Source organism: Synchiropus splendidus, chromosome 11 (assembly GCF_027744825.2).
Source record: "Synchiropus splendidus isolate RoL2022-P1 chromosome 11, RoL_Sspl_1.0, whole genome shotgun sequence".
Lineage (NCBI taxonomy): Eukaryota > Metazoa > Chordata > Actinopteri > Syngnathiformes > Callionymidae > Synchiropus > Synchiropus splendidus.
In genome coordinates, this window is record NC_071344.1 from 10,756,572 (window position 1) to 10,775,078 (window position 18,507).

The 18,507-nt window shown below is 41.9% G+C and overlaps 1 protein-coding gene across 7 annotated transcripts in view; it reads left to right on the forward strand.

Annotated features, from left to right (window-relative positions):
* Positions 1-18,507, forward strand: part of si:dkey-237h12.3 (teneurin-3) — a 266,708-nt gene that overhangs the window by 24,621 nt on the left and 223,580 nt on the right. For all 7 annotated transcript variants that reach the window (XM_053878277.1, XM_053878279.1, XM_053878278.1 and 4 more), the window contains exon 2: positions 8,545-8,935. In XM_053878277.1, the coding sequence (XP_053734252.1) occupies positions 8,665-8,935 (271 nt within the window). In that variant the 5' untranslated portion in view covers positions 8,545-8,664. The remainder of the gene's footprint in view (positions 1-8,544; positions 8,936-18,507) is intronic.

Sequence of the window (18,507 nt, forward strand, 5' to 3'; positions counted from 1 at the left end):
GGAGGCACACACACAAAAAAAAAATAAAAAAAAAACAGAACTGAAGGAAAACTGAGAGGGAGAGAGCGGCGTCAAGGAGGAAAGGGAGGGAGAGACTGGAGGAGATGAATTATGCAAAGCTGTCAGAGGCGGGTATTGTTGGAGGTGTGGGCTGCGTTAGAGCGAGCCGGCGCTCATCTCCACCAGTGAAACCACTCCCTGTGGCTGCCAGCCGTGTGATCTGGGCTTCGGCAAATAGCCAACAACAAGATGAGGATGGAGGGGTGCGATGGAGGGTGGGCTGGGCCACTCTGTGACAGGTAGATTGTCTTGGAGGGACACACCAGCAGCGACAAGTGCACTCTTTATTACGGTTATTTACCGAGGTCACCGACAGCGAGATACAAGCTGATATGTACAGCAGCCCGGTGGAAATATAATTACCGAACAAAGGCTTGGAGGAGAGATGCTATTTCAGCATTCTGGCCGGCGGTGGCTCCAGTCATGTTTTGCAAAATGCTTTGTGGGCTGAACTTCAGGAGCGCGTGGCACTTTTACGCTGCCTTATTTATTCAGGGAATCATTAGTTGGACTTGTTAGATTTTCCCCGGAAGAAAGACAGAGAGTGAGATTTTATTTCGCCTAACTACATCATGTTTTTTGGGTCCAGGTGAGTGTGGGGACAGGAAGCAGTGCAGTTTATAGTCGCTCAAAGACCTTTACAAATAGGAAATTGTGTGTGTAATAAAGCAGTGCTGACCTGAATCGACACACTCATGTTGCCTCTGCGGGGCCTCTTCACATGATATGCTGGTTTATGGTGGAGCTGCAACAGAATACTAAAGTTGGCTTAACATGGATCTTGACTAATAATAATAATAATAATAATAATAATAATAATAATTTGGCCCAACGTTTGTGAGTGTATACAGTATATAGAAGTGGAATAAAGTAGAAATGCACATTATTATTATTTTGAATCTTTGGAATCAAAGTTATGATCCAATTTTTTCAGTCAAAACTTGCAGTCATTTCCAGTTCATTTACTGACTTAAACACATTGATAATTTGTCTCAGATCCGCCTTTCATCTCTTTCTACGACAGTCTATCCCTTGTTCATTATTTTTGAGTGAAGGATTAAAAATAAAACGCTGCAACATCAGCTCTTTGATCAAGAGTAAACAGAATATTTTTGCTTATTTAGTTAATTTTCACAAATCATTTTTGAGTCATGAGACGACTTAAAAATCTGCCTGAATCAAATTGGAAGCATGAAAGACACAGCCTCTGGTGTCTGACCAACATAAAGGACATGAAACAAGTAAATCTCACCTGGGTCCTTGCGGCCCCCTCAGCTGCTCCTGAGAGACCCAATTGACCCGGACCCTCTTCATCTCACTATATTTCAGGGATGATCGGTGGTATATGCATTGTTTAGGACTATTGTCGAGGGGCCGGAGCTCAAGTGGCCGGGGAGAGATTTGGAAGGTTAGGTGTTGGTGACAAAGTGAGTTCCTGGCTCTGGATAGATCACTGGAGAACCATAATGGGCCGCCTTTTCTGCCGAGTGGACTGTTTTACCGCACGCAGCCACTCACCTGTGACCGCCGTCCTATCTGATTAAAGGTTGAAGGGAATGAGAGGTAGAAGTGAGCCGTATTTGGTATTGGAAGTGAGAAGAAAGGTCTCAGACAATAAAGAACCTGGACAATCACAGACAACAAGTTGTTAAGATTAACTCGAGCTTGACCTGTTCAGTTGTAAATCAGATTTACTTGTTACTCAGACTCACATTTGAGTCTCACTTTAGCCGGGCATAACATGCAAAGTTTACGGCACCGACTGCCTTGATGCCCACCAGCATCCCACCGACGAATTCAAAAAATGTGTAAAATTCTGATCCCACTTGTCCAGAGCCACATATGGTCGTATTTTCTTGTCAGGCAAAAATGGCTTGACAGGAAGGAATTCTCATTTGGCCATTTCACATGTCATTCAAATGCCTATATTTTTTACATTTACATTTTTTTTATGTATATAATTTAGTATTATCTATGTAGTATCTATTTACTATAACAAGTTAGATGTTATTCATTGTGTCATGATATTTGATCATATATTATGGGTGTTGTGTTGTTTGATAACGTTTTTTATGTTGGCTGATGCTTTATGGATGTCTTTAATGTCTTCGGTATGTGTTTTTTTGTTGTGACACATTGAATTTCCCGACTGTGGGACTAATAAAGGCCGTCTAATCTCATCTAATCTAGTCTTTTCTAATGTGGCAAATTTATGTTTAAAGGTCAAACCAGTTTGCAATGACAGTATGCAAAGCTGGAAACTGTTGCAGCCTTCAGAGAACATACAAAACTAGGATTCCAATGTGCCAGTTGAGAATCAGGAGCATGTGGTTTTGTGGGATCGATGATGCTCTCAGAAGGGCCTGAGAAAGAAACTTTGTTGTGGAACTCCAGTCTATTCTTGTTAAGAAATAGAGGCTAGTCCATGTGAGAAATTGGCAAGAAACTGAAGATGTCCTACAGTGGCATGTACTGCTCCCTTCGGAGAAGAGTACAAATGGGCTATAACCCGAATAGTAAGAGTGGTGGGGGGCCCTGCAAGAGGACATTAGAGTCTCTCGTTTGAGAAATAAAGGCCTCACAGGTCCACAACTGGCAGCTTCATTAAATAATACTTGAAAACACCAGTGACAAGGTCCACAGAGGAAAGGCGACTCTGGACTGCTGGCCTTCTGGCCACAGTGGCAAAGAAAGCCATATCAGAGACAGCCCAACGGAAGGAAATGATTAAGGCGGGTGAAGAAACACTGAGGAAGATGGGGGGGAAAGGGAAGAGTATTTGTGAAGATCAACCAGTGAGAGAATGCTGGAGGAGTGCCTCAAGCCACCTGACAGCATGGTTGATGCTGCTTTGGTACGAGTAAGCAGGCAGGTTTTAATGTGTTAATAGGGGTTTTGAAACGCCACACTGAACCTACTGTGCTTGACCACAGCCAGGCTTCTCCTACAACGGGGCAATGCAAGTGTTCTCACTGTGATGGAGCGTCCAACATAGTGACCAGGTCCCTGGCTGCAGAATGAAGACGCTCTCACTTGACGCTGGTTCTCAGTGGTGTAATGGATTTGGTATTCAGGTTCATGGATGTCCTCTTGGAAAGGTCTGTGATTTCTATATCCAGTCTTAAAAATGCACAAAGATACATTGTTTCGGAACAGGTTTTCTGGGATGTTGTCTCTTTAAATGCATCGGTGATTTCACGGTGGTGCAGTTCTTGCACGATTGAGTGAACTGATGCCGTGTACAGCCTCATGCACCGGACAGTAACCGGATTAGGTGTGAGTCACAGCAACCCGGGGATGCGGAGTAGGAATGCGCCAAAATGAAAATTTGTGGCACAAGCTGAATAAAATTTCATGGCTTGGCCGAATATCTAGTAATACTGAATACTGAGTATCAGATGTAGTTCATTTATTTTTTTCAAATATTGCATAACTAGTGTATAATACGTGTATAATACATTTTATACAGGTTTTTCAAAGAAAGTCAGTGTTTAGATGATTGAATATTTTGATATTAAAAATAAAATATTTCAGCCTTTGCTTCTCAAAAATAATTAATAAAAAAAAAAAAAAAGAAAAAAAACAACAATTGTGTCATTGATATTAGTCCTTCAAACAAAGCATGCATTCCAGAAATGTATTAAAGTAGATAAACACCAACAAATGAATGATAGTCCTTTTGGTCTTTTGGTCTGCTTAGCTACAGTGAACAGGCTCAGAATATAAACAGAAGGCTCTAGATAGTTTGGTTGACCGCTTCTATTCCAGCTCTCCTACGCTTTAAAATATCCGACAACACTGTACGCTGACTTTGGACTGAAGGGTCGCCATGACGACAGATGGAGCTGGCCACACTTGATGCTTGACACCATGGACAATGTAGAAATGATTATGAATAAAGAGGAAACGTGTGATACATGTGTCCGAAAACCCAAATAATTTCCACTTGTGTAGAACCACTTCTGACCCGGATGTGAGCTGGCGAGTCAGTGCTGTCACCGAAGTGAGGTGGACTGTGTTGCCAGAGCTCGTTTCCCCTCCGTGGCACATTTTTGTATTTAAAAAACATATTCTCTTACATTGCGTTGTCAATTCAGCCACAGTATGTAGCCTGGCGCTGCAGCAAATAACATCTGAACTGAAATACACTTGTGGGAGGTGCCTCTGGAAACGTGTTGAAAGTGTTTATCTGATGTCAAAAGTGTCATGGAAAATGTGTAGTTGTGATGATATCAGTGAGTTGCACTTTATGTTACACAATAACGTATAGTGCAGTTTAATCCCATTCCTATAGGAGTGCACTCAACCTGGAGGAATAACAGAATAGTCACATTAGGTCAGATACACACAAAAATCTACAAATAAGAAATACAATAATATTTGGCGATAAATTGAATTCAGTGGATTTTTAGACAGTAATAAACTAGTAACACACATCAGTGTGTTAAAAATGTTTTTATTTGTATCTGTTAGTATTGCAGAAGGACATGAGTTGGTGATTCATGAAGTCATTGCAGGACATGCAAAGTGCACGAAGTGGATCACTTTCTGTTGCTGCTACAGATTTTATTATGAAAATTTAATAAAGTGTAATTGATTATGTTCCATGGACGAGTGTTTTATTAGTGACTCTCGAAGGTTCTATTTTTGTTTTAGTGTTATCGCTCACATCATTACATTTTGCTTATTAAGTCAGGCCAGGACGGACTTTAATGAAGCCAGCAAAGGCTTCCTCTCCGAACGCGGCTGCCTGTATTTAAAACCTTTGAAAGTTAGAGTCCACAGAAAGCCAACACAATCCCCCTCTGGAGACACACTGACCTTCTGAACATCATTTACACCAGCATGAATGTGTCTCTTGTATCCTGCAAGCGTCCCTGTGTGCCGCGCTTGTGGACAAGGCGGACACTTTGATGAGCGGTAAGGCTAGATGCCACGCTCAGGGGCCCGGGTAATGTTTATACTGGGACCTGCGTGGTCACTGGAGGGCTTAGAGCTGATTAGGAACACAAATCCAATTGCTGCAAGAGTCTGACTTCACAGCTTAGTGATTAGGACTTAGCTGTTTTCAGACACCGAATCTCTTTACAAGTCCATAAAGAAGAGAGATCGTAATCGGGGAGGTGCCCGGGTGAGCCGGATTTACTCATACTGGGCATTAATCGGGCCAGCAGGCCGCATGTGGACAGTTTCCTAAAAGTGATAAGATGTTTGTGAGATCCTCCGCAGATAAATCATGACCGCAGGAGAAATCCACTTTTAATGTTGACAGCCTAGTTCTGATATTTCTATGTCTCTTTCTGTTTCAGAAGAGCAGGTAGCGCTACGTACATGTGGAGAAGGATACAATGCTGATACTGTAGCTCAATGTTTCAAACCTAGGGAGGTTCATGAATGTCCGTCTGCGCAGGCACCATATTAGGATAACAACAGTGGCAGATAAAACTATTACACGCATTAAATAGTGGCTCACTAACAAAACACATGCTCAAGCAGTGGACTCACTTCATGTCCTTGTGTATGCGTTGACATTCACAGCCATGATCCCACTCGAAACACTGGTTGTGGGAACACATGCAACCATTCATGAAGCTCACAGTTGGCCTTGCATTTACGGGTTGGGCTGGAAATGGTGGAGACACACTGACATCCATGCCTTGTTTGTCATCACGCTCACACTAGAAAGCTTGCAGTCACACGTATTCCAATGCTGCATTGCAAGATAGATTCAGACAAAACATTTGGAGCACAAAGGACCAGCTATTGACTTGATGAAGGCTGTGCAACAAGTGATGTGCACAAACATGAACCAATAAATGAGAAAATGTTGATCAACAGAAGCAAGCAACGGACAAGTGGATCATTTCGATGAGACTCTCGCTGCAAATATGAATAAAATGGATTCGGAATTATTTTCACAATTTTGCACCTGAACGTCTGCCTCGACATCAAAAACACACCACATCTGCCTGTTCTGCTTCCTCATGTGGACGAATGAACGACAGACTTTGCTATAGTTAAAGAGTAAATAGTAAAGTAAATCAAAAGTAGGTTGCCAATCGAGTTTTGTTTGATTACAACACACCACAGTAGCCTATTTTTCCGATAAAGATGAGATAAAAATGGAGCGACAAAGTGAAATGTGACCTAAGAATGGTGTTTATTTTACTCTGAAAGGCAACCGGATTCTTTTATTTTCGTTTTCCCTCTGAAGCTGCGCTGGGCTCAGCTGAATTAATGCGGTTGTGCTCCGGCTTCAGGCAAAAATACAAGCGTTGTGTACCCACTCTGGGGGCTCTGGATCGCCGGAGCCGAGACGGATTGTGGACACACATATCACATAGTTAGTGCAAGCACTCGCTTTGCTCCACTGCCCTTCCGGACAAGCCATTGGGGGAATTTAGAGGTAGGAGATGCAAACAGTGGTGGTCAAAGTGCTCTTGCTGTGAAGTATTTTTATCTTTAAGGTAGGGTAGGAGATTTTTGTGCCATTCTTAAACCTCCCCATACATCGATTGCAACTAAATTATTAAACGCTGTCACAGAAAAGTCAAACATTTGAGTCATGTGTGGATGCTGAGCTGTCTATCAAGCTCGATTGGTGTTTGCCCCCTGCCCTCTGGCCAGTCTCGCTGTCTGCTACTAGAACACTATGTGTTTTAAGCACATGAAACAATAACTATGTAATAATAATCTCATTTATTGTTTTGGTTATCTGTGAGTGAGCCATGAAAAAAACAAAAAAAAGATGGTGTGGCTTTAGGGGCGAGTCTGAAAATTAAAAACACAGCTGGCCCGACCCGTTCACCAAGGTCACTGTCCCCTGCCTTTAAGTTTGATTCCAGCCATTTGTTGTCGCATGCCAGCACAAAATATGAAAAAAATAAATAAACGTTTTCCAACCCTTTTGACTTTTCTTGCATTCAAGATTGCAGTTGACTTAGCAATTTCCAGCTTGTGGCCAAATGCACTTTATCAAGTGTGTGTGTGTTTGTGTGGGGTTGGCATCCAGGGTTCAAAAGTCTGTCACTGATTGCATCTCGGTCTGTCGGGGAAACAAAATGATATCCTGCAACTCTGAGGAGAAGAAAGAAAGAAAAAAAAAATAAGCTGGAGAGGTTTGAAACGGCGCACAATCTTCATTATCCGCACGCAGTGTTCTCCGCTGGCGTCTCCTTCAGTTTTTGGGAAGTCTCTGGGGGGTGCTATCTTGCGTCTGAACAGCTTCCCTGTTTCATTGGAGGATTTTGATGCTGGATGCGAAACGAAGTAGATATCATTTGGGGAAGGAAGAATCTGACACATTCATCTCATAGCTTCAGCCAGGAGAGAAATGAGAGTGCATTTGTGTGTGTGTGTGTGAGTTGCGAGGTGGTTCTGACACTGGGGCTCCCATCCACATTCCATTCAACGTTTTTTGTTTTTTGCGATTAGTCATATTCCGACCCTCCCCTGGCTGAGAGCTCGGTCCTCACCTTTAACACTGATAGATCTAAATCTCACCTCTTTTTCTGCTCTTAATATTAAACTCAGGAAGAGCCCGAGAGCGCCACCTAATGAGCTATGAAAAGCACTGTTTCATGAAGCTTCAGCAGCCCGTCAGTACATGGAGCCTGGCAAATACATGTGACTGCTGGAGGCCCGGCTTCCCGGCAGCATGATCCAAGAGGTGTCACAGCTCAAACTTAGCAGTTCCTGCCGTTGCTTTGTTCTTGTGCAGTTGAGCGAGACCTAATGCGAGTGCCACTACAACTTGTCAGGTCCGTTTAGAGGTTCACTTGGTAGATACAGTACAGACAAAACAAGAGAATGACAAGGTGATTCTGGTCTTCAGTTCCAAATAAACACTTTGGTGGACATGTTGAAATATACTGAGTAGAATTAACAAGAAATTGAAAGTACTGTGTACCATGGAAACTACCATGTCCTCTGTCTGAATCATGAACAAAATGTCCCTTATTCATACATGAACAGAATAAACGTTAACCACCAGCTAGAATATAGTCACATAAATTCATTTGTCAAAGTTTAGACCAAAAATATTTAAGTAGACACGTTCTAAATTGTGAGTCAAAGGTCTTAAATATCATTTAGTCTGAACTTTTTTTTAATTGGCCTTCCAAAAACCTGCGGATACCCAGCCATTAGAGTGAAAAATGTAATAAATATATAGCTGTTGCTCATCATGATAATATAATAATGTCAGAAAGTCACAGCCGTGTGTAATATTATTCTCCATATTTGAGAATTAATTGGGAAAAAGGAGTGCCCATGAACTTTACTGCCGAGGTCAAAACAGGCGGAATGAGGTGGCGATCATCTTTTTAAGAGGTGAAGTCATGTGTGGCGAGAATTCGGGGGTGGGTGAGCAGCAGTGGGGGTAGGGCGACTGAAGAAGAAGGGGGGGGATAAGTGTTTGCTCTTGAAGATGAAGCAGGTGGATTAGTGTTGTCGTTCCTTATTTCCTCCTCTTTGTGTCTCCAGGTGGTGAGGGGCCGGACCCTGAGTGGTTTGAAGCCTCGGTGTTGAGTTTCCAGAGGGAAGGAGTCCGAGGGGTCACCAGAGGAAAAGGACAGGGAGTTGGACTCGCAGCATGCGGGCAGTATGGAACGGGTGAGGGAGCAGCGGCCTTTCTGCTCGCTGTCCAAGAGCCAGAGAGACAGAGAGAGAGACTGCGAGAGAGACAGTGACCGAGAGAGACGCTACACCGCTTCAACCACTGACCGCGAGGACTCAGCCTGCCGCGTCCCCACTCAGAAATCCTACAGTTCCAGCGAGACGCTCCAGGCCTTCGACCATGACTCTTCACGCATGCTGTTCGGCGGCAGAGTTAAGGAGATGGTCCACAAAGAGACGCCGGAATACAGCCGACCTGGTTAGTCAACCTCTCTTTGAGTCTAGGAAATTAAAATGACCCACTCATGAACATATTGTATTCCTTTTGTTTAAATGTTCCTTTCATATAAGCATTTTTATATTCATGAATGTGAGAATATGAATATTCTCTTTTTATTAGTTCATTATCATTTTTTTTTTACAGTTTAATGGTTTCATTAATGCACTCTTCTGTTACCACTTATTCCCATTTCAGTGTGGGAGGGAGAGAGGGACACCCTGGACTGGTCGCCAGTCCATCACAGAGCAGACACCAAGCCACTCACGGATAGATTATTAGTTTTTCTGATCTATTATTTCAGATAATCTTGACATTACTTTTGAAGAAAAAGAAAGAAATAACTCTCACACTTGACTTCTGTATCTAAAATTGACATTACAACTGGGCACCTTCCACAGTTTTCTCTGCAGAATGATTTAACATTAAATTTCTCTCCCATTATTTTCCAAATTTAGCACTAAGGTCCGTCTAAGGAAATGATTTGCAGCGACAGAAAATGTGAAGAAAGTCTTTTGCATGACGGTTATGCTAAGTCAACACGTTCCCGCCCCTTAGCATCACATTTTCAAGAGGACTTTTGCGTCCAATGCTCTCTTGTGTTACTTTAGATGTAGTCTACTTCTACTTACTGACCATGCTGCCAAGAAGGCACTGTGACCAGAATCATTTGAGATGCTGCACATACTCTCCAAGTGTCTGCCTCCATCTTTCTTCGACGTGACACGTTGCTCACGGCGCCGTGTAAGGCAGCACATGTGCTTCAGCTGAAAGCCTAAATGCCCACTAATGCCCATTGTTATGTACAGGTCCCGATACGGACGTAGTTTTCCGTCTATGCCCTGCGTTCATTTCGTCTGAATTTCTGCTTACGGATACGGACCAAACAGAGCAGTACCACTGTGGGGGCAGTGTTGCTGTAACAACCCAATATATTGCTCTACTCATGAAGAAGACATAACAATGGCGGATATTGTCAGACCTCCAGTCGCGAGATGTTTAACGTCCTCTCGGACCACCGCACTCTCCAAAGCTGTCTCTGTTTCGTCTCCTGTGCAAGAGGTACATTATCAATGCTTCTTCCACAGTCGCCATGTTTGTTTTGAGTTTGTTGTTGTCATAAACGTTTGACTGTGGGCTGCTCCCCCTGGTGGGCATATTGGCGAACAGTAATACCAACGCAAAGAACGCATGAAAGCATGTGTTCAGTGACGGGAACATTGTTTGAAATGGACGGGTACAATTTCCTACGTAAAGGGAGCAGGAATGGGCCTTGTGGCAACATGCAAAGCAGAAGGCTGTGTGTAAAGCAAAAGTTCATCAATCACAACTGTTTTCAAAAATTGTAACTGCGGATTAAAAGACACCATAATAATCCTGATTTTAGTTTGAAATGATGTCTTGAGCTGCAGTCAAGTCAGAATAAATTCCTCAGTCCATCAACAATGTGTGTTTGTCCAAAGAATGCAGTAAATAACTCGATATTAATCCAAAGCATTTTCCCAGACAACAGCGACCTGAGAAGACCTGGCGAAGCGTCCCGTTTATATTTGCGCCTTTTTCCTCGGGCGACTGGCTACTGGCACTAAGTACACAATCGTTGTGGACTTGTCTCCCGCTGCGGTGGCAATGTGACAAAGAGAAATTTGTCATGACTGAATTTCTCACACGTTCTAAGACCTTCAAACAAACATCATCTTCGTGCTCAGAACAGTGTGAAGCTTCATTAGAAAATAAATTTGGGCGTTTAGGATTTATTCTGCTTGTGTGCGCTTGCTGAACTGTACCAATTTAATCTTTAACTTCTTTGCCTCTCTTAGTGTTAGTGCTGTTGTGACAGAGCGAGTGTGAAGCCAGCACCTCCACCAGCAGTAAACACAATTAAACAACCACAAACAAACACCATTTTTTTTTTTTTTGGTTGAGGACAAGTCAAGGCTGGTTACAGAGCTTCATGTCCAGCCCCCACCTCTCACCCACTCCTCACTCTGGATTATGATACACAAACTTCATCCGAACATAACAAACCCCTTTAATTAGCCGCTGGAAATGGACCTAATTCTCTCTACTTAAAAAGTTTGGGCACTTTTTCACTTTTATGGCCCCTATTTTGGCTCGGAATGTTCCAATTAGACATCGATCCATTACGTCCTTACATTTCCTCGCCGCTAATTGGTTCTCATTTCGTAAATAATGAGATTATGATGAAGTTGTGGGAAGAATGCGACTTTCTTTCTTCAGCGATTAATGCTAATGGCTATTTGCCTCATTATTGCTATAAATGTGAGTTTGTTTGAAACCGGAAATATCTCTTTAAAAAGATTTAACACCTTGGGGTTTTTAACTTTTCCGTATAAAATACCGTTTTCCCTTTTTTAGTATGTTCGTGCTGGTCAGTTTCATGGCTCACATGGAAGCAAACTCTTCTACCCTGAACTTGTCTGCGTTTTTAAGCGGAAAGAAGCGACATTTCTCTCAATGTGGTGATACAGTAATGGAACTTTGGTATCATTGATGTTTGCTGCACACAGAGCAACAGCATGGGTTCAGACAAAATGTCCCTCTGTTGTGCAAAAACAAAAATACCATCGCTACAATGAGCATGTTTTTCAGCAGTGATAAACTCTTTAATAATCCACCTATCAATACCAATATCCACCACTGCTGTTTTAATTCCACCAGCGACTTCATTTAAAAACACCTCTTCCGCTGCGTATACAGAAGTTCACCTCTGACTAGGAAGGATGCATGAGATAGGCCAAGAAGGTGGAGGCTGGCTGAGATGGGAAATGCCAAAATAAAGAAGAAGAATAGACAGTAGATGTTGCCCGCTTGTTGAGTAAAATGGAATAATCCGAAACGGACAGACAGGTCCACTTCACTTGTGAAAGCACTAGAATTGCAGTCGGGTTTACAAGTTTCTACGAAATAGATTTTGCTGCCAGTTGCTGTACCTTTTAGTTTCCCATTCTCAATTTGTATCTTGGGCTTTTGTTGCTGTTCATGAATGCGGTTGTTGTTCAAGAGATTTATTTTTTCTCGTCTCACTAAGGTTAAAAATGGCCATGAAAGTCAATTTCCTTCTCTGAAAAAAACAGTTGACGGTGAAGCAGTTCATTGCTCATGCAGCTGATTACAGGGAGAGGATTCCTTCCAGTCATCATGACCTCACTCTGGTCGGGCAGCCTCCACCTTTCTCCAAATCTTATCTGGTGAATCATGTCTTTCTTGAGGATTGGTGGGAAGGCTAGGGTGAACTACATATGATGTGATGTTCGGCCTTGATGCCTGTATTTAATGTAAATGTTTTCAGCAGCGACTGTAGCCGCTGTAGCTGAACCGCCACTGGCTGCGTCTTGTTTTGTTTGTGAGATGTAACGTCCCCAATATCATAATTCAGTCAGGGATCTTTTAATGTGAGCTAGATTGTGGCAGATTCTACTTGCACCATTTATAACACCTTATCGTCCATTTATTATGGCCCACCCTGGATGTACAGTGGAGGGCACTTTATGGGACCTTTAACTAAACCTAGAACTACGACTCAGATTCACTACGCTCCCTTTGCTCGTACGAAATGGCCTAAATTTGGAATTTTACACAGCGGGTGGAACCATATACAAGTACATTCGACTTACAGCTGGGATCGGTTCCGACCAACCGGTCGTAAGTCACATTGAACGTAAGTCGAATGCCATTCAAAATAGCCAACGTGAGGGTTGGAGGTGCTACTGTAGTGGTAGATGGAGTGAGATGCTGGGATACTGTGCTGCCGTAACTGTCGTACGTGTTGCCGGGCTGCTATGCGCTAAAAAAAAAAAAAACATCTGCTGACCGTGGTCGTAAGTACGGGTGGACGTGAGTCGAGCAGGTCGTAAGTCGGATGTTACTTGTATTAGGGTTGAATGATTTGCAGTCGTTCGAGATATATCATTCATCGTCTACTGCTGATTCCCTTATGGAGAGGTGTTGAGGAATCTATCCCAGCTACTTAGGGGACAGTCTAAACAGGTTATCAGCCGAACACCGGGCCCACAGAAACATACAACCTTTTTCTCACACTCACGCCTGAGAACTAGTTAGAACCAATGAACCCACAGGAGCTTGGAAGAACATATAAACTCCTCAGAGAAAGGACTGAGGTTTCTGGAAGCGAACCTGCAACCTTCTTGCTGTGAGGTTGTGCCGCTAACCGCCTCTTCACTATTTAAGATATTAATGTGGTAAACACGTTGAAATCAATACCACATGTGACACTGAGGCAGTGCTTGTGCTTGCCCTGGAATGTACAGCAAGAAGCAGCCAACCAAAAACCTCATTTCATGCTTGCCGTTGATTCACAACTGAAGCAGCCATTGGCTAACATTTCATAGACAAAACGCAGCCTGGGGACCACATGTGGCCCCTTGCCTGTATTTGTGTGGCCCGCCTGAGAAAGTGAAAGTGAAAAAAGAAAGTGATAGACATTGATGTTAAAGCTATTGAAAAATGCAGTGCAATAATATGTCTTTACGTTGTATATTTACATTTTATGTTTCACCCTTCGTGTTGTAACCAATATATACATCACTTAAAAAGTAGCGGTGGGATTCCATTAAAAAAAACAAAAAACTCTAGGTAATTAGAGAAGAATTTGTGATTAATTAATCTCAATTAATCGCAGTTTAATGGTATAAGAATATTTGCCACAAGAAGCCACATTTTTCAATTTGAATGAATTCCTGAACCAAATGATGGACACATACATACATTTAAACAACAAAATATTGTTTATTTTGCATCATTTTGACAATACCACAATAAATCACGATGGTGACTATATTCAAGTTTTTATATATATTTTATGTTAATGTCTTGAAAATATTTGTATAAGAATTTTAAATACATTCAGAGTAGTGGAAACCCTGGACCAGGAACTTGCTCTTACAAAAGTTCTGTGTTGTCTGGAGAGCGAACTGTTAAATTAAATTAAATTAAATTGATTTTTTGTCGTAATTCTTTATTTTTTTTTAATTAATTGTAATAATGTTGTAATTAGTTAATCATACTGAACTTGTTAAAGTCCCACCACTATTAAAAAGATCTCCCAATATGTATGATTTATGTTGACTATATTTTAAAAAAGTACATTAAAAAACATAGAAAATCATCGTCATATTTTAAGCTTAGAATGTCATGGTGTCATTAGTCATTTCCCTCCGTTCTACTTGTCTTATATTATATTATTATTATTATTATTATTGTTATTATTATTATAAATAAAGATAAAGTTTTATATTATCAAGACCTTGTTTTGCTTCCTTCTGCATGTTTTTAGTTTTCGCTCAACACACAGCAGTATAGCAGCAACACCCCATTTGACGTCCTATTAACAAAGGTTGTGAGCACAATTTAAGGCCGACAGTGTTGGAGAAGTGCCTATTTAAATAAGTGATGTGCCATGAACACGCAGACTTGGAGTCCAAGGGCTTTTCGATGATTACTTTTGCAAACACTATAAAATGGATGAACAGTATGTTGAATATAAAAGTTGTGATGAACGCTAAAATCAATATTGCAAATGTTACATTGCTACAGAAGTGTTTTCTGTAATGTTGTGTTTTATTAAGGCTGGATAATAACAGTCAGTCATCGGGGCCCCGCGCAGCACTTGGCTACAGTTTTTAAATCGTGTTGATGATCAGATCCGTGAAGTAGTTGGTATTAGTGAGTGAAAGTTTTCCGTGTTGGTCAATCTCTGATGTGACACACATTTTGTGTTTTTCTGTGCCGTCGCCAGCCGTGGTAAACATGTGAAGGGAGCTAATGAAAATTTAAATGAGGGTTATCTAGCTTTTGAACTGTGAGGGAAAAAATATGCAAAGTCTGATCCCACTGTAAACAAAAATACATGTTTCCAGAAAACATTTAAAGCAGAATTGAGTGTTATTTTTGGTTAACTTTGATCTTCTCCGATACTTTCTTAATGACATCTTTGGGCTGGATTTTGCGTTTGAAAAGTTTCTCGCATAACTTGAAGTCATAAATGCTGACTCCAGAGCTGGTGACTCACACTTGCTGCAGTCTCGGTTGAAAGCAGGTGAGTCAAATGCATGCACTCCCTGGAGGTCGGTTTGGGAGTTGAGGCGGTTTTGAAATCCTTTAACAAAGGAAAGCAGCTGTTGGGTTGTTAGCTGCTATTGGACCTGGCTAGAAACTATTAAATGCATCTTTTCCATCTTGACTACATGCACGAGCACCATCAGCGCAGTTATGGCGAGTAGAAAAACATTTATGGCCCAGACGCCGCTCATAGAAGTTATTACCAGTGGGGATCGTCAACGATATTAGCATAGTAAAAATGGTGTGTAGATTGAGGATGGGAAATCTCCACAGTCCCTCTTATCCAATTCTTCACTTATCTTTTTATTAATATGTTTTCACAATTAAAACCCTCCAAATTTTTTTCCTCCATTGGAATGATCGTTCGAGGAAATCATTTTCAATCTTTGTGGTAGTTTTCTTAACCATGTAATGAAACGTTGTGTAGAAATGATTAAAAAAAAAGCTACAATAAAACAACAATCATATAAATTGAGTGGTAAAATTTTCGTTCTGTTTTTATTTCTTACATTATTGTATTGATGTCTCTTTGGCCTGTTATGGGAGGAGTGGAGTGAGCAGCAGCTACTGAAACCGATTTGGTGAGATCAGAGTATTGTATAGTAGTGAATGGTTATGAAAGCAATAAATCTGCTTGATGAAAACAGATGCAAACTTGTAACAAATACATCAAACAATGTCCAACTGTATTGCAAATTGAGGTGGAAAAAAAAAAAACAAAACAATATTGCAATGTATTGTTGCGCGCTCTGTCGCAATAAATAATGGATACATTGACGGCAAATATCTGTATTTGATTTGAAGCACACGTTCTGGATTACCCGCCATTTTGTTGTTGTTCCAATTCAAAATCTGTATTTCCCGTTCAGTGTGCCTCACTCAGAATCTTATGTTTGCAAAGACGCTGCATTGTCACCCTCCATCTTGAAGTACATTGGCCTGTGAGGGACAAGAAACTGCGCCACTTTTCGTGTTTTCTGCTGTCGCGTGATAAACACTGGTGCCGCTAATGGCTATAATCGCTACACTGGACCCGGCAAGCGTGAGAAGGAAACGTGAAGGATCATGCCTAGATACTAGAGATGTTAAAGAATATTCAACAAACTCCAAATTATGCTGCTCGACATCTGCCTATTGCCTTGATATACATAAGTTACACCTCAACAAAATCTCTCGCAACGTTCAGTTATAAGACTCTCCAAACAAATAAATCATTCCACAACTTTGCATCACCTGTGCACCTACCTGCATCAAGGCACATGTGGAGCAGGGTTGATAGTTTGGTAGATACTTTGAAAGGATACACACAGAGTGCTGGAAACAAAACTGACTAACCGTTTTATGAGGGGTTTAAAATGTATGCGAGGCAGCACAGTGGATGAGTGGCCTGTGTGGCTGCCTCACATCACGGAGGACGGCGTATCGATTCCAACAGGAGGCTTCTCTGGATCTTCCTGCCTCGTATGATGTGGGTTGTGCTTCGCCTGTGATCCATGGCTTTTGTCTGTAACTGAAAGTGTGTGTGGGTGGGGGTCAGTGGTGGACTGGATACTTGAGCCGATTGTCCCTACTCTCCAGCCCGTGTGACTCAGCGCAGGTATTTAGTGGACGATAATAAAATGATGAATTTGGAGCAATGTGATTTTTGGCCTGCAGTTAGATTTATCTGTTGACTTGATGAGATTTCTTTTTATGTTTTGGACCAATACCAGCAAAATAAAATCCCTTTGTTTTTGTTGCAAACCGCTGGGATTTGCTACATTACTGAGTTTGTTTCCCTCCTGTTGCTCACAAAAGCCTTGCGGCCATCAGTTTTTTTTGTGGCTATTGATTCTGTTAGGAAACCAGCCAGAACATACACACACTGTATTTGTAATGATCGTCTATGACCGGGAAATTCTGTTGACTGCTAATGCTGAGTTTGAGTCACTGTCTTTCAGCTCGAATCCTCGCATTATAACTTGAGCGAATTATGGCATTGTGACCACAGTTTTATTGTATACAAACACTGCTGTAATTTCTTTTGTTATTGAGAGGAAAAATGAGAGAGAGTTTGTTGAAAAGGGATGGCATCCCTAGCAACACCGGGTTATTATTATTGAAAATAAGTCCTTACCTGACACCAAAGGTCGGCCGCGCAGGGAACCAAAACTTCAAACACAGAAACTGCAGCCTTCAAACCTTGTTACAGTCAAATGCCCAGCTATTAAAATGCGCTATTCACCTTAGTCACGGTAGATTCAAAGAGCTATGTGGGTTTTCACGCTGCGCCTTTGTGCATTTCTGAAGTGTATGTCGCCATCTTTGACTTTTCCGTTGAAAGACTATGTAGCGACCAGCTGTGATCCACTTTTCTGTAACTATATCATTAACAGCATTTTTAGCTTGCCTGCATTTCCACACTAAATGCTTTGCTTTATTCTCTCCGTTTCTTTGAAGACTTCTACAAGGTAATGGCCTTAAAGTCGAACAACACTAGCACAAGTATAATGAGTCACCAGAAAGGGGAATTTATTTTAAAAAAATATGTATAAAAACACACAGACTGTTGTTTAAAAACACAAAACAAATCTCTGTCCAGAAAAATAGGAGGTGATCTTCATTGCAAACAACTGGGATAATTGTTGGAATAAGGAAGTGGCTTGGCATGAGGGAAAAAGGACAGAACAAGAAAGAAAAGTGCAGCGATCAGCGTAGGTACACACACACAAACAATGAGTACAAAGAATAAGCCAAAGCTTTAGATACCCAAGGTTACCTACTCTTCAGAATCCCTGGTTCCATGCGTATGTGCAATGCACTCCAACAAGAGCAAGTCAAATAGCACGTCAGAGATGGATGTGAATCTGACCAGGGTCTGTGTGAGGCGGTGGGTCTGGGTCAGGTGCCTTGAGGAATGAGGCGGCAAAACACCTGCAGGCAAAAGCCAAGACTCGGATGTAAAGAGACTGATGACACACCAAGGGAAATACTGTCAGAGTTGGTGCAGCGTACGCACAGCTCACTCACCGTTTCGGCTGGTGACAATGCCCATGCCTATGAACATATAGAAAGCCAGTCCTGCTCCTGCAGCTGAGTGGGAGGGACGCAAGCAGCACCTGAAGATAACACATTTGGTAGCAAGGCTTGGACGGTTGAAGTCTGAGGGTTTCCTGTAAAATACAAAAGTGAAATAATATGAAAAACAACCGCTGCCCTACAGGGATTGAAGGAAGGAAAGCAGACGATGGACAAGCCGCAGGAGTGACTTAACTTATCCACCCACTGATACATACATAAAGACATGCCACTTTGATGCATTGACACAATGCCACCACCAGCAACACAATACTCCAATAACAATCGTAGAATCAAGAGTGGCTGTGAGGGAGGGAAGAATGAGACTAGGTGCATGATCTTTGACTCCCCTGGTGGGCCATGATCTTTTACAGTACTCCTCCTAGAGGGGTACA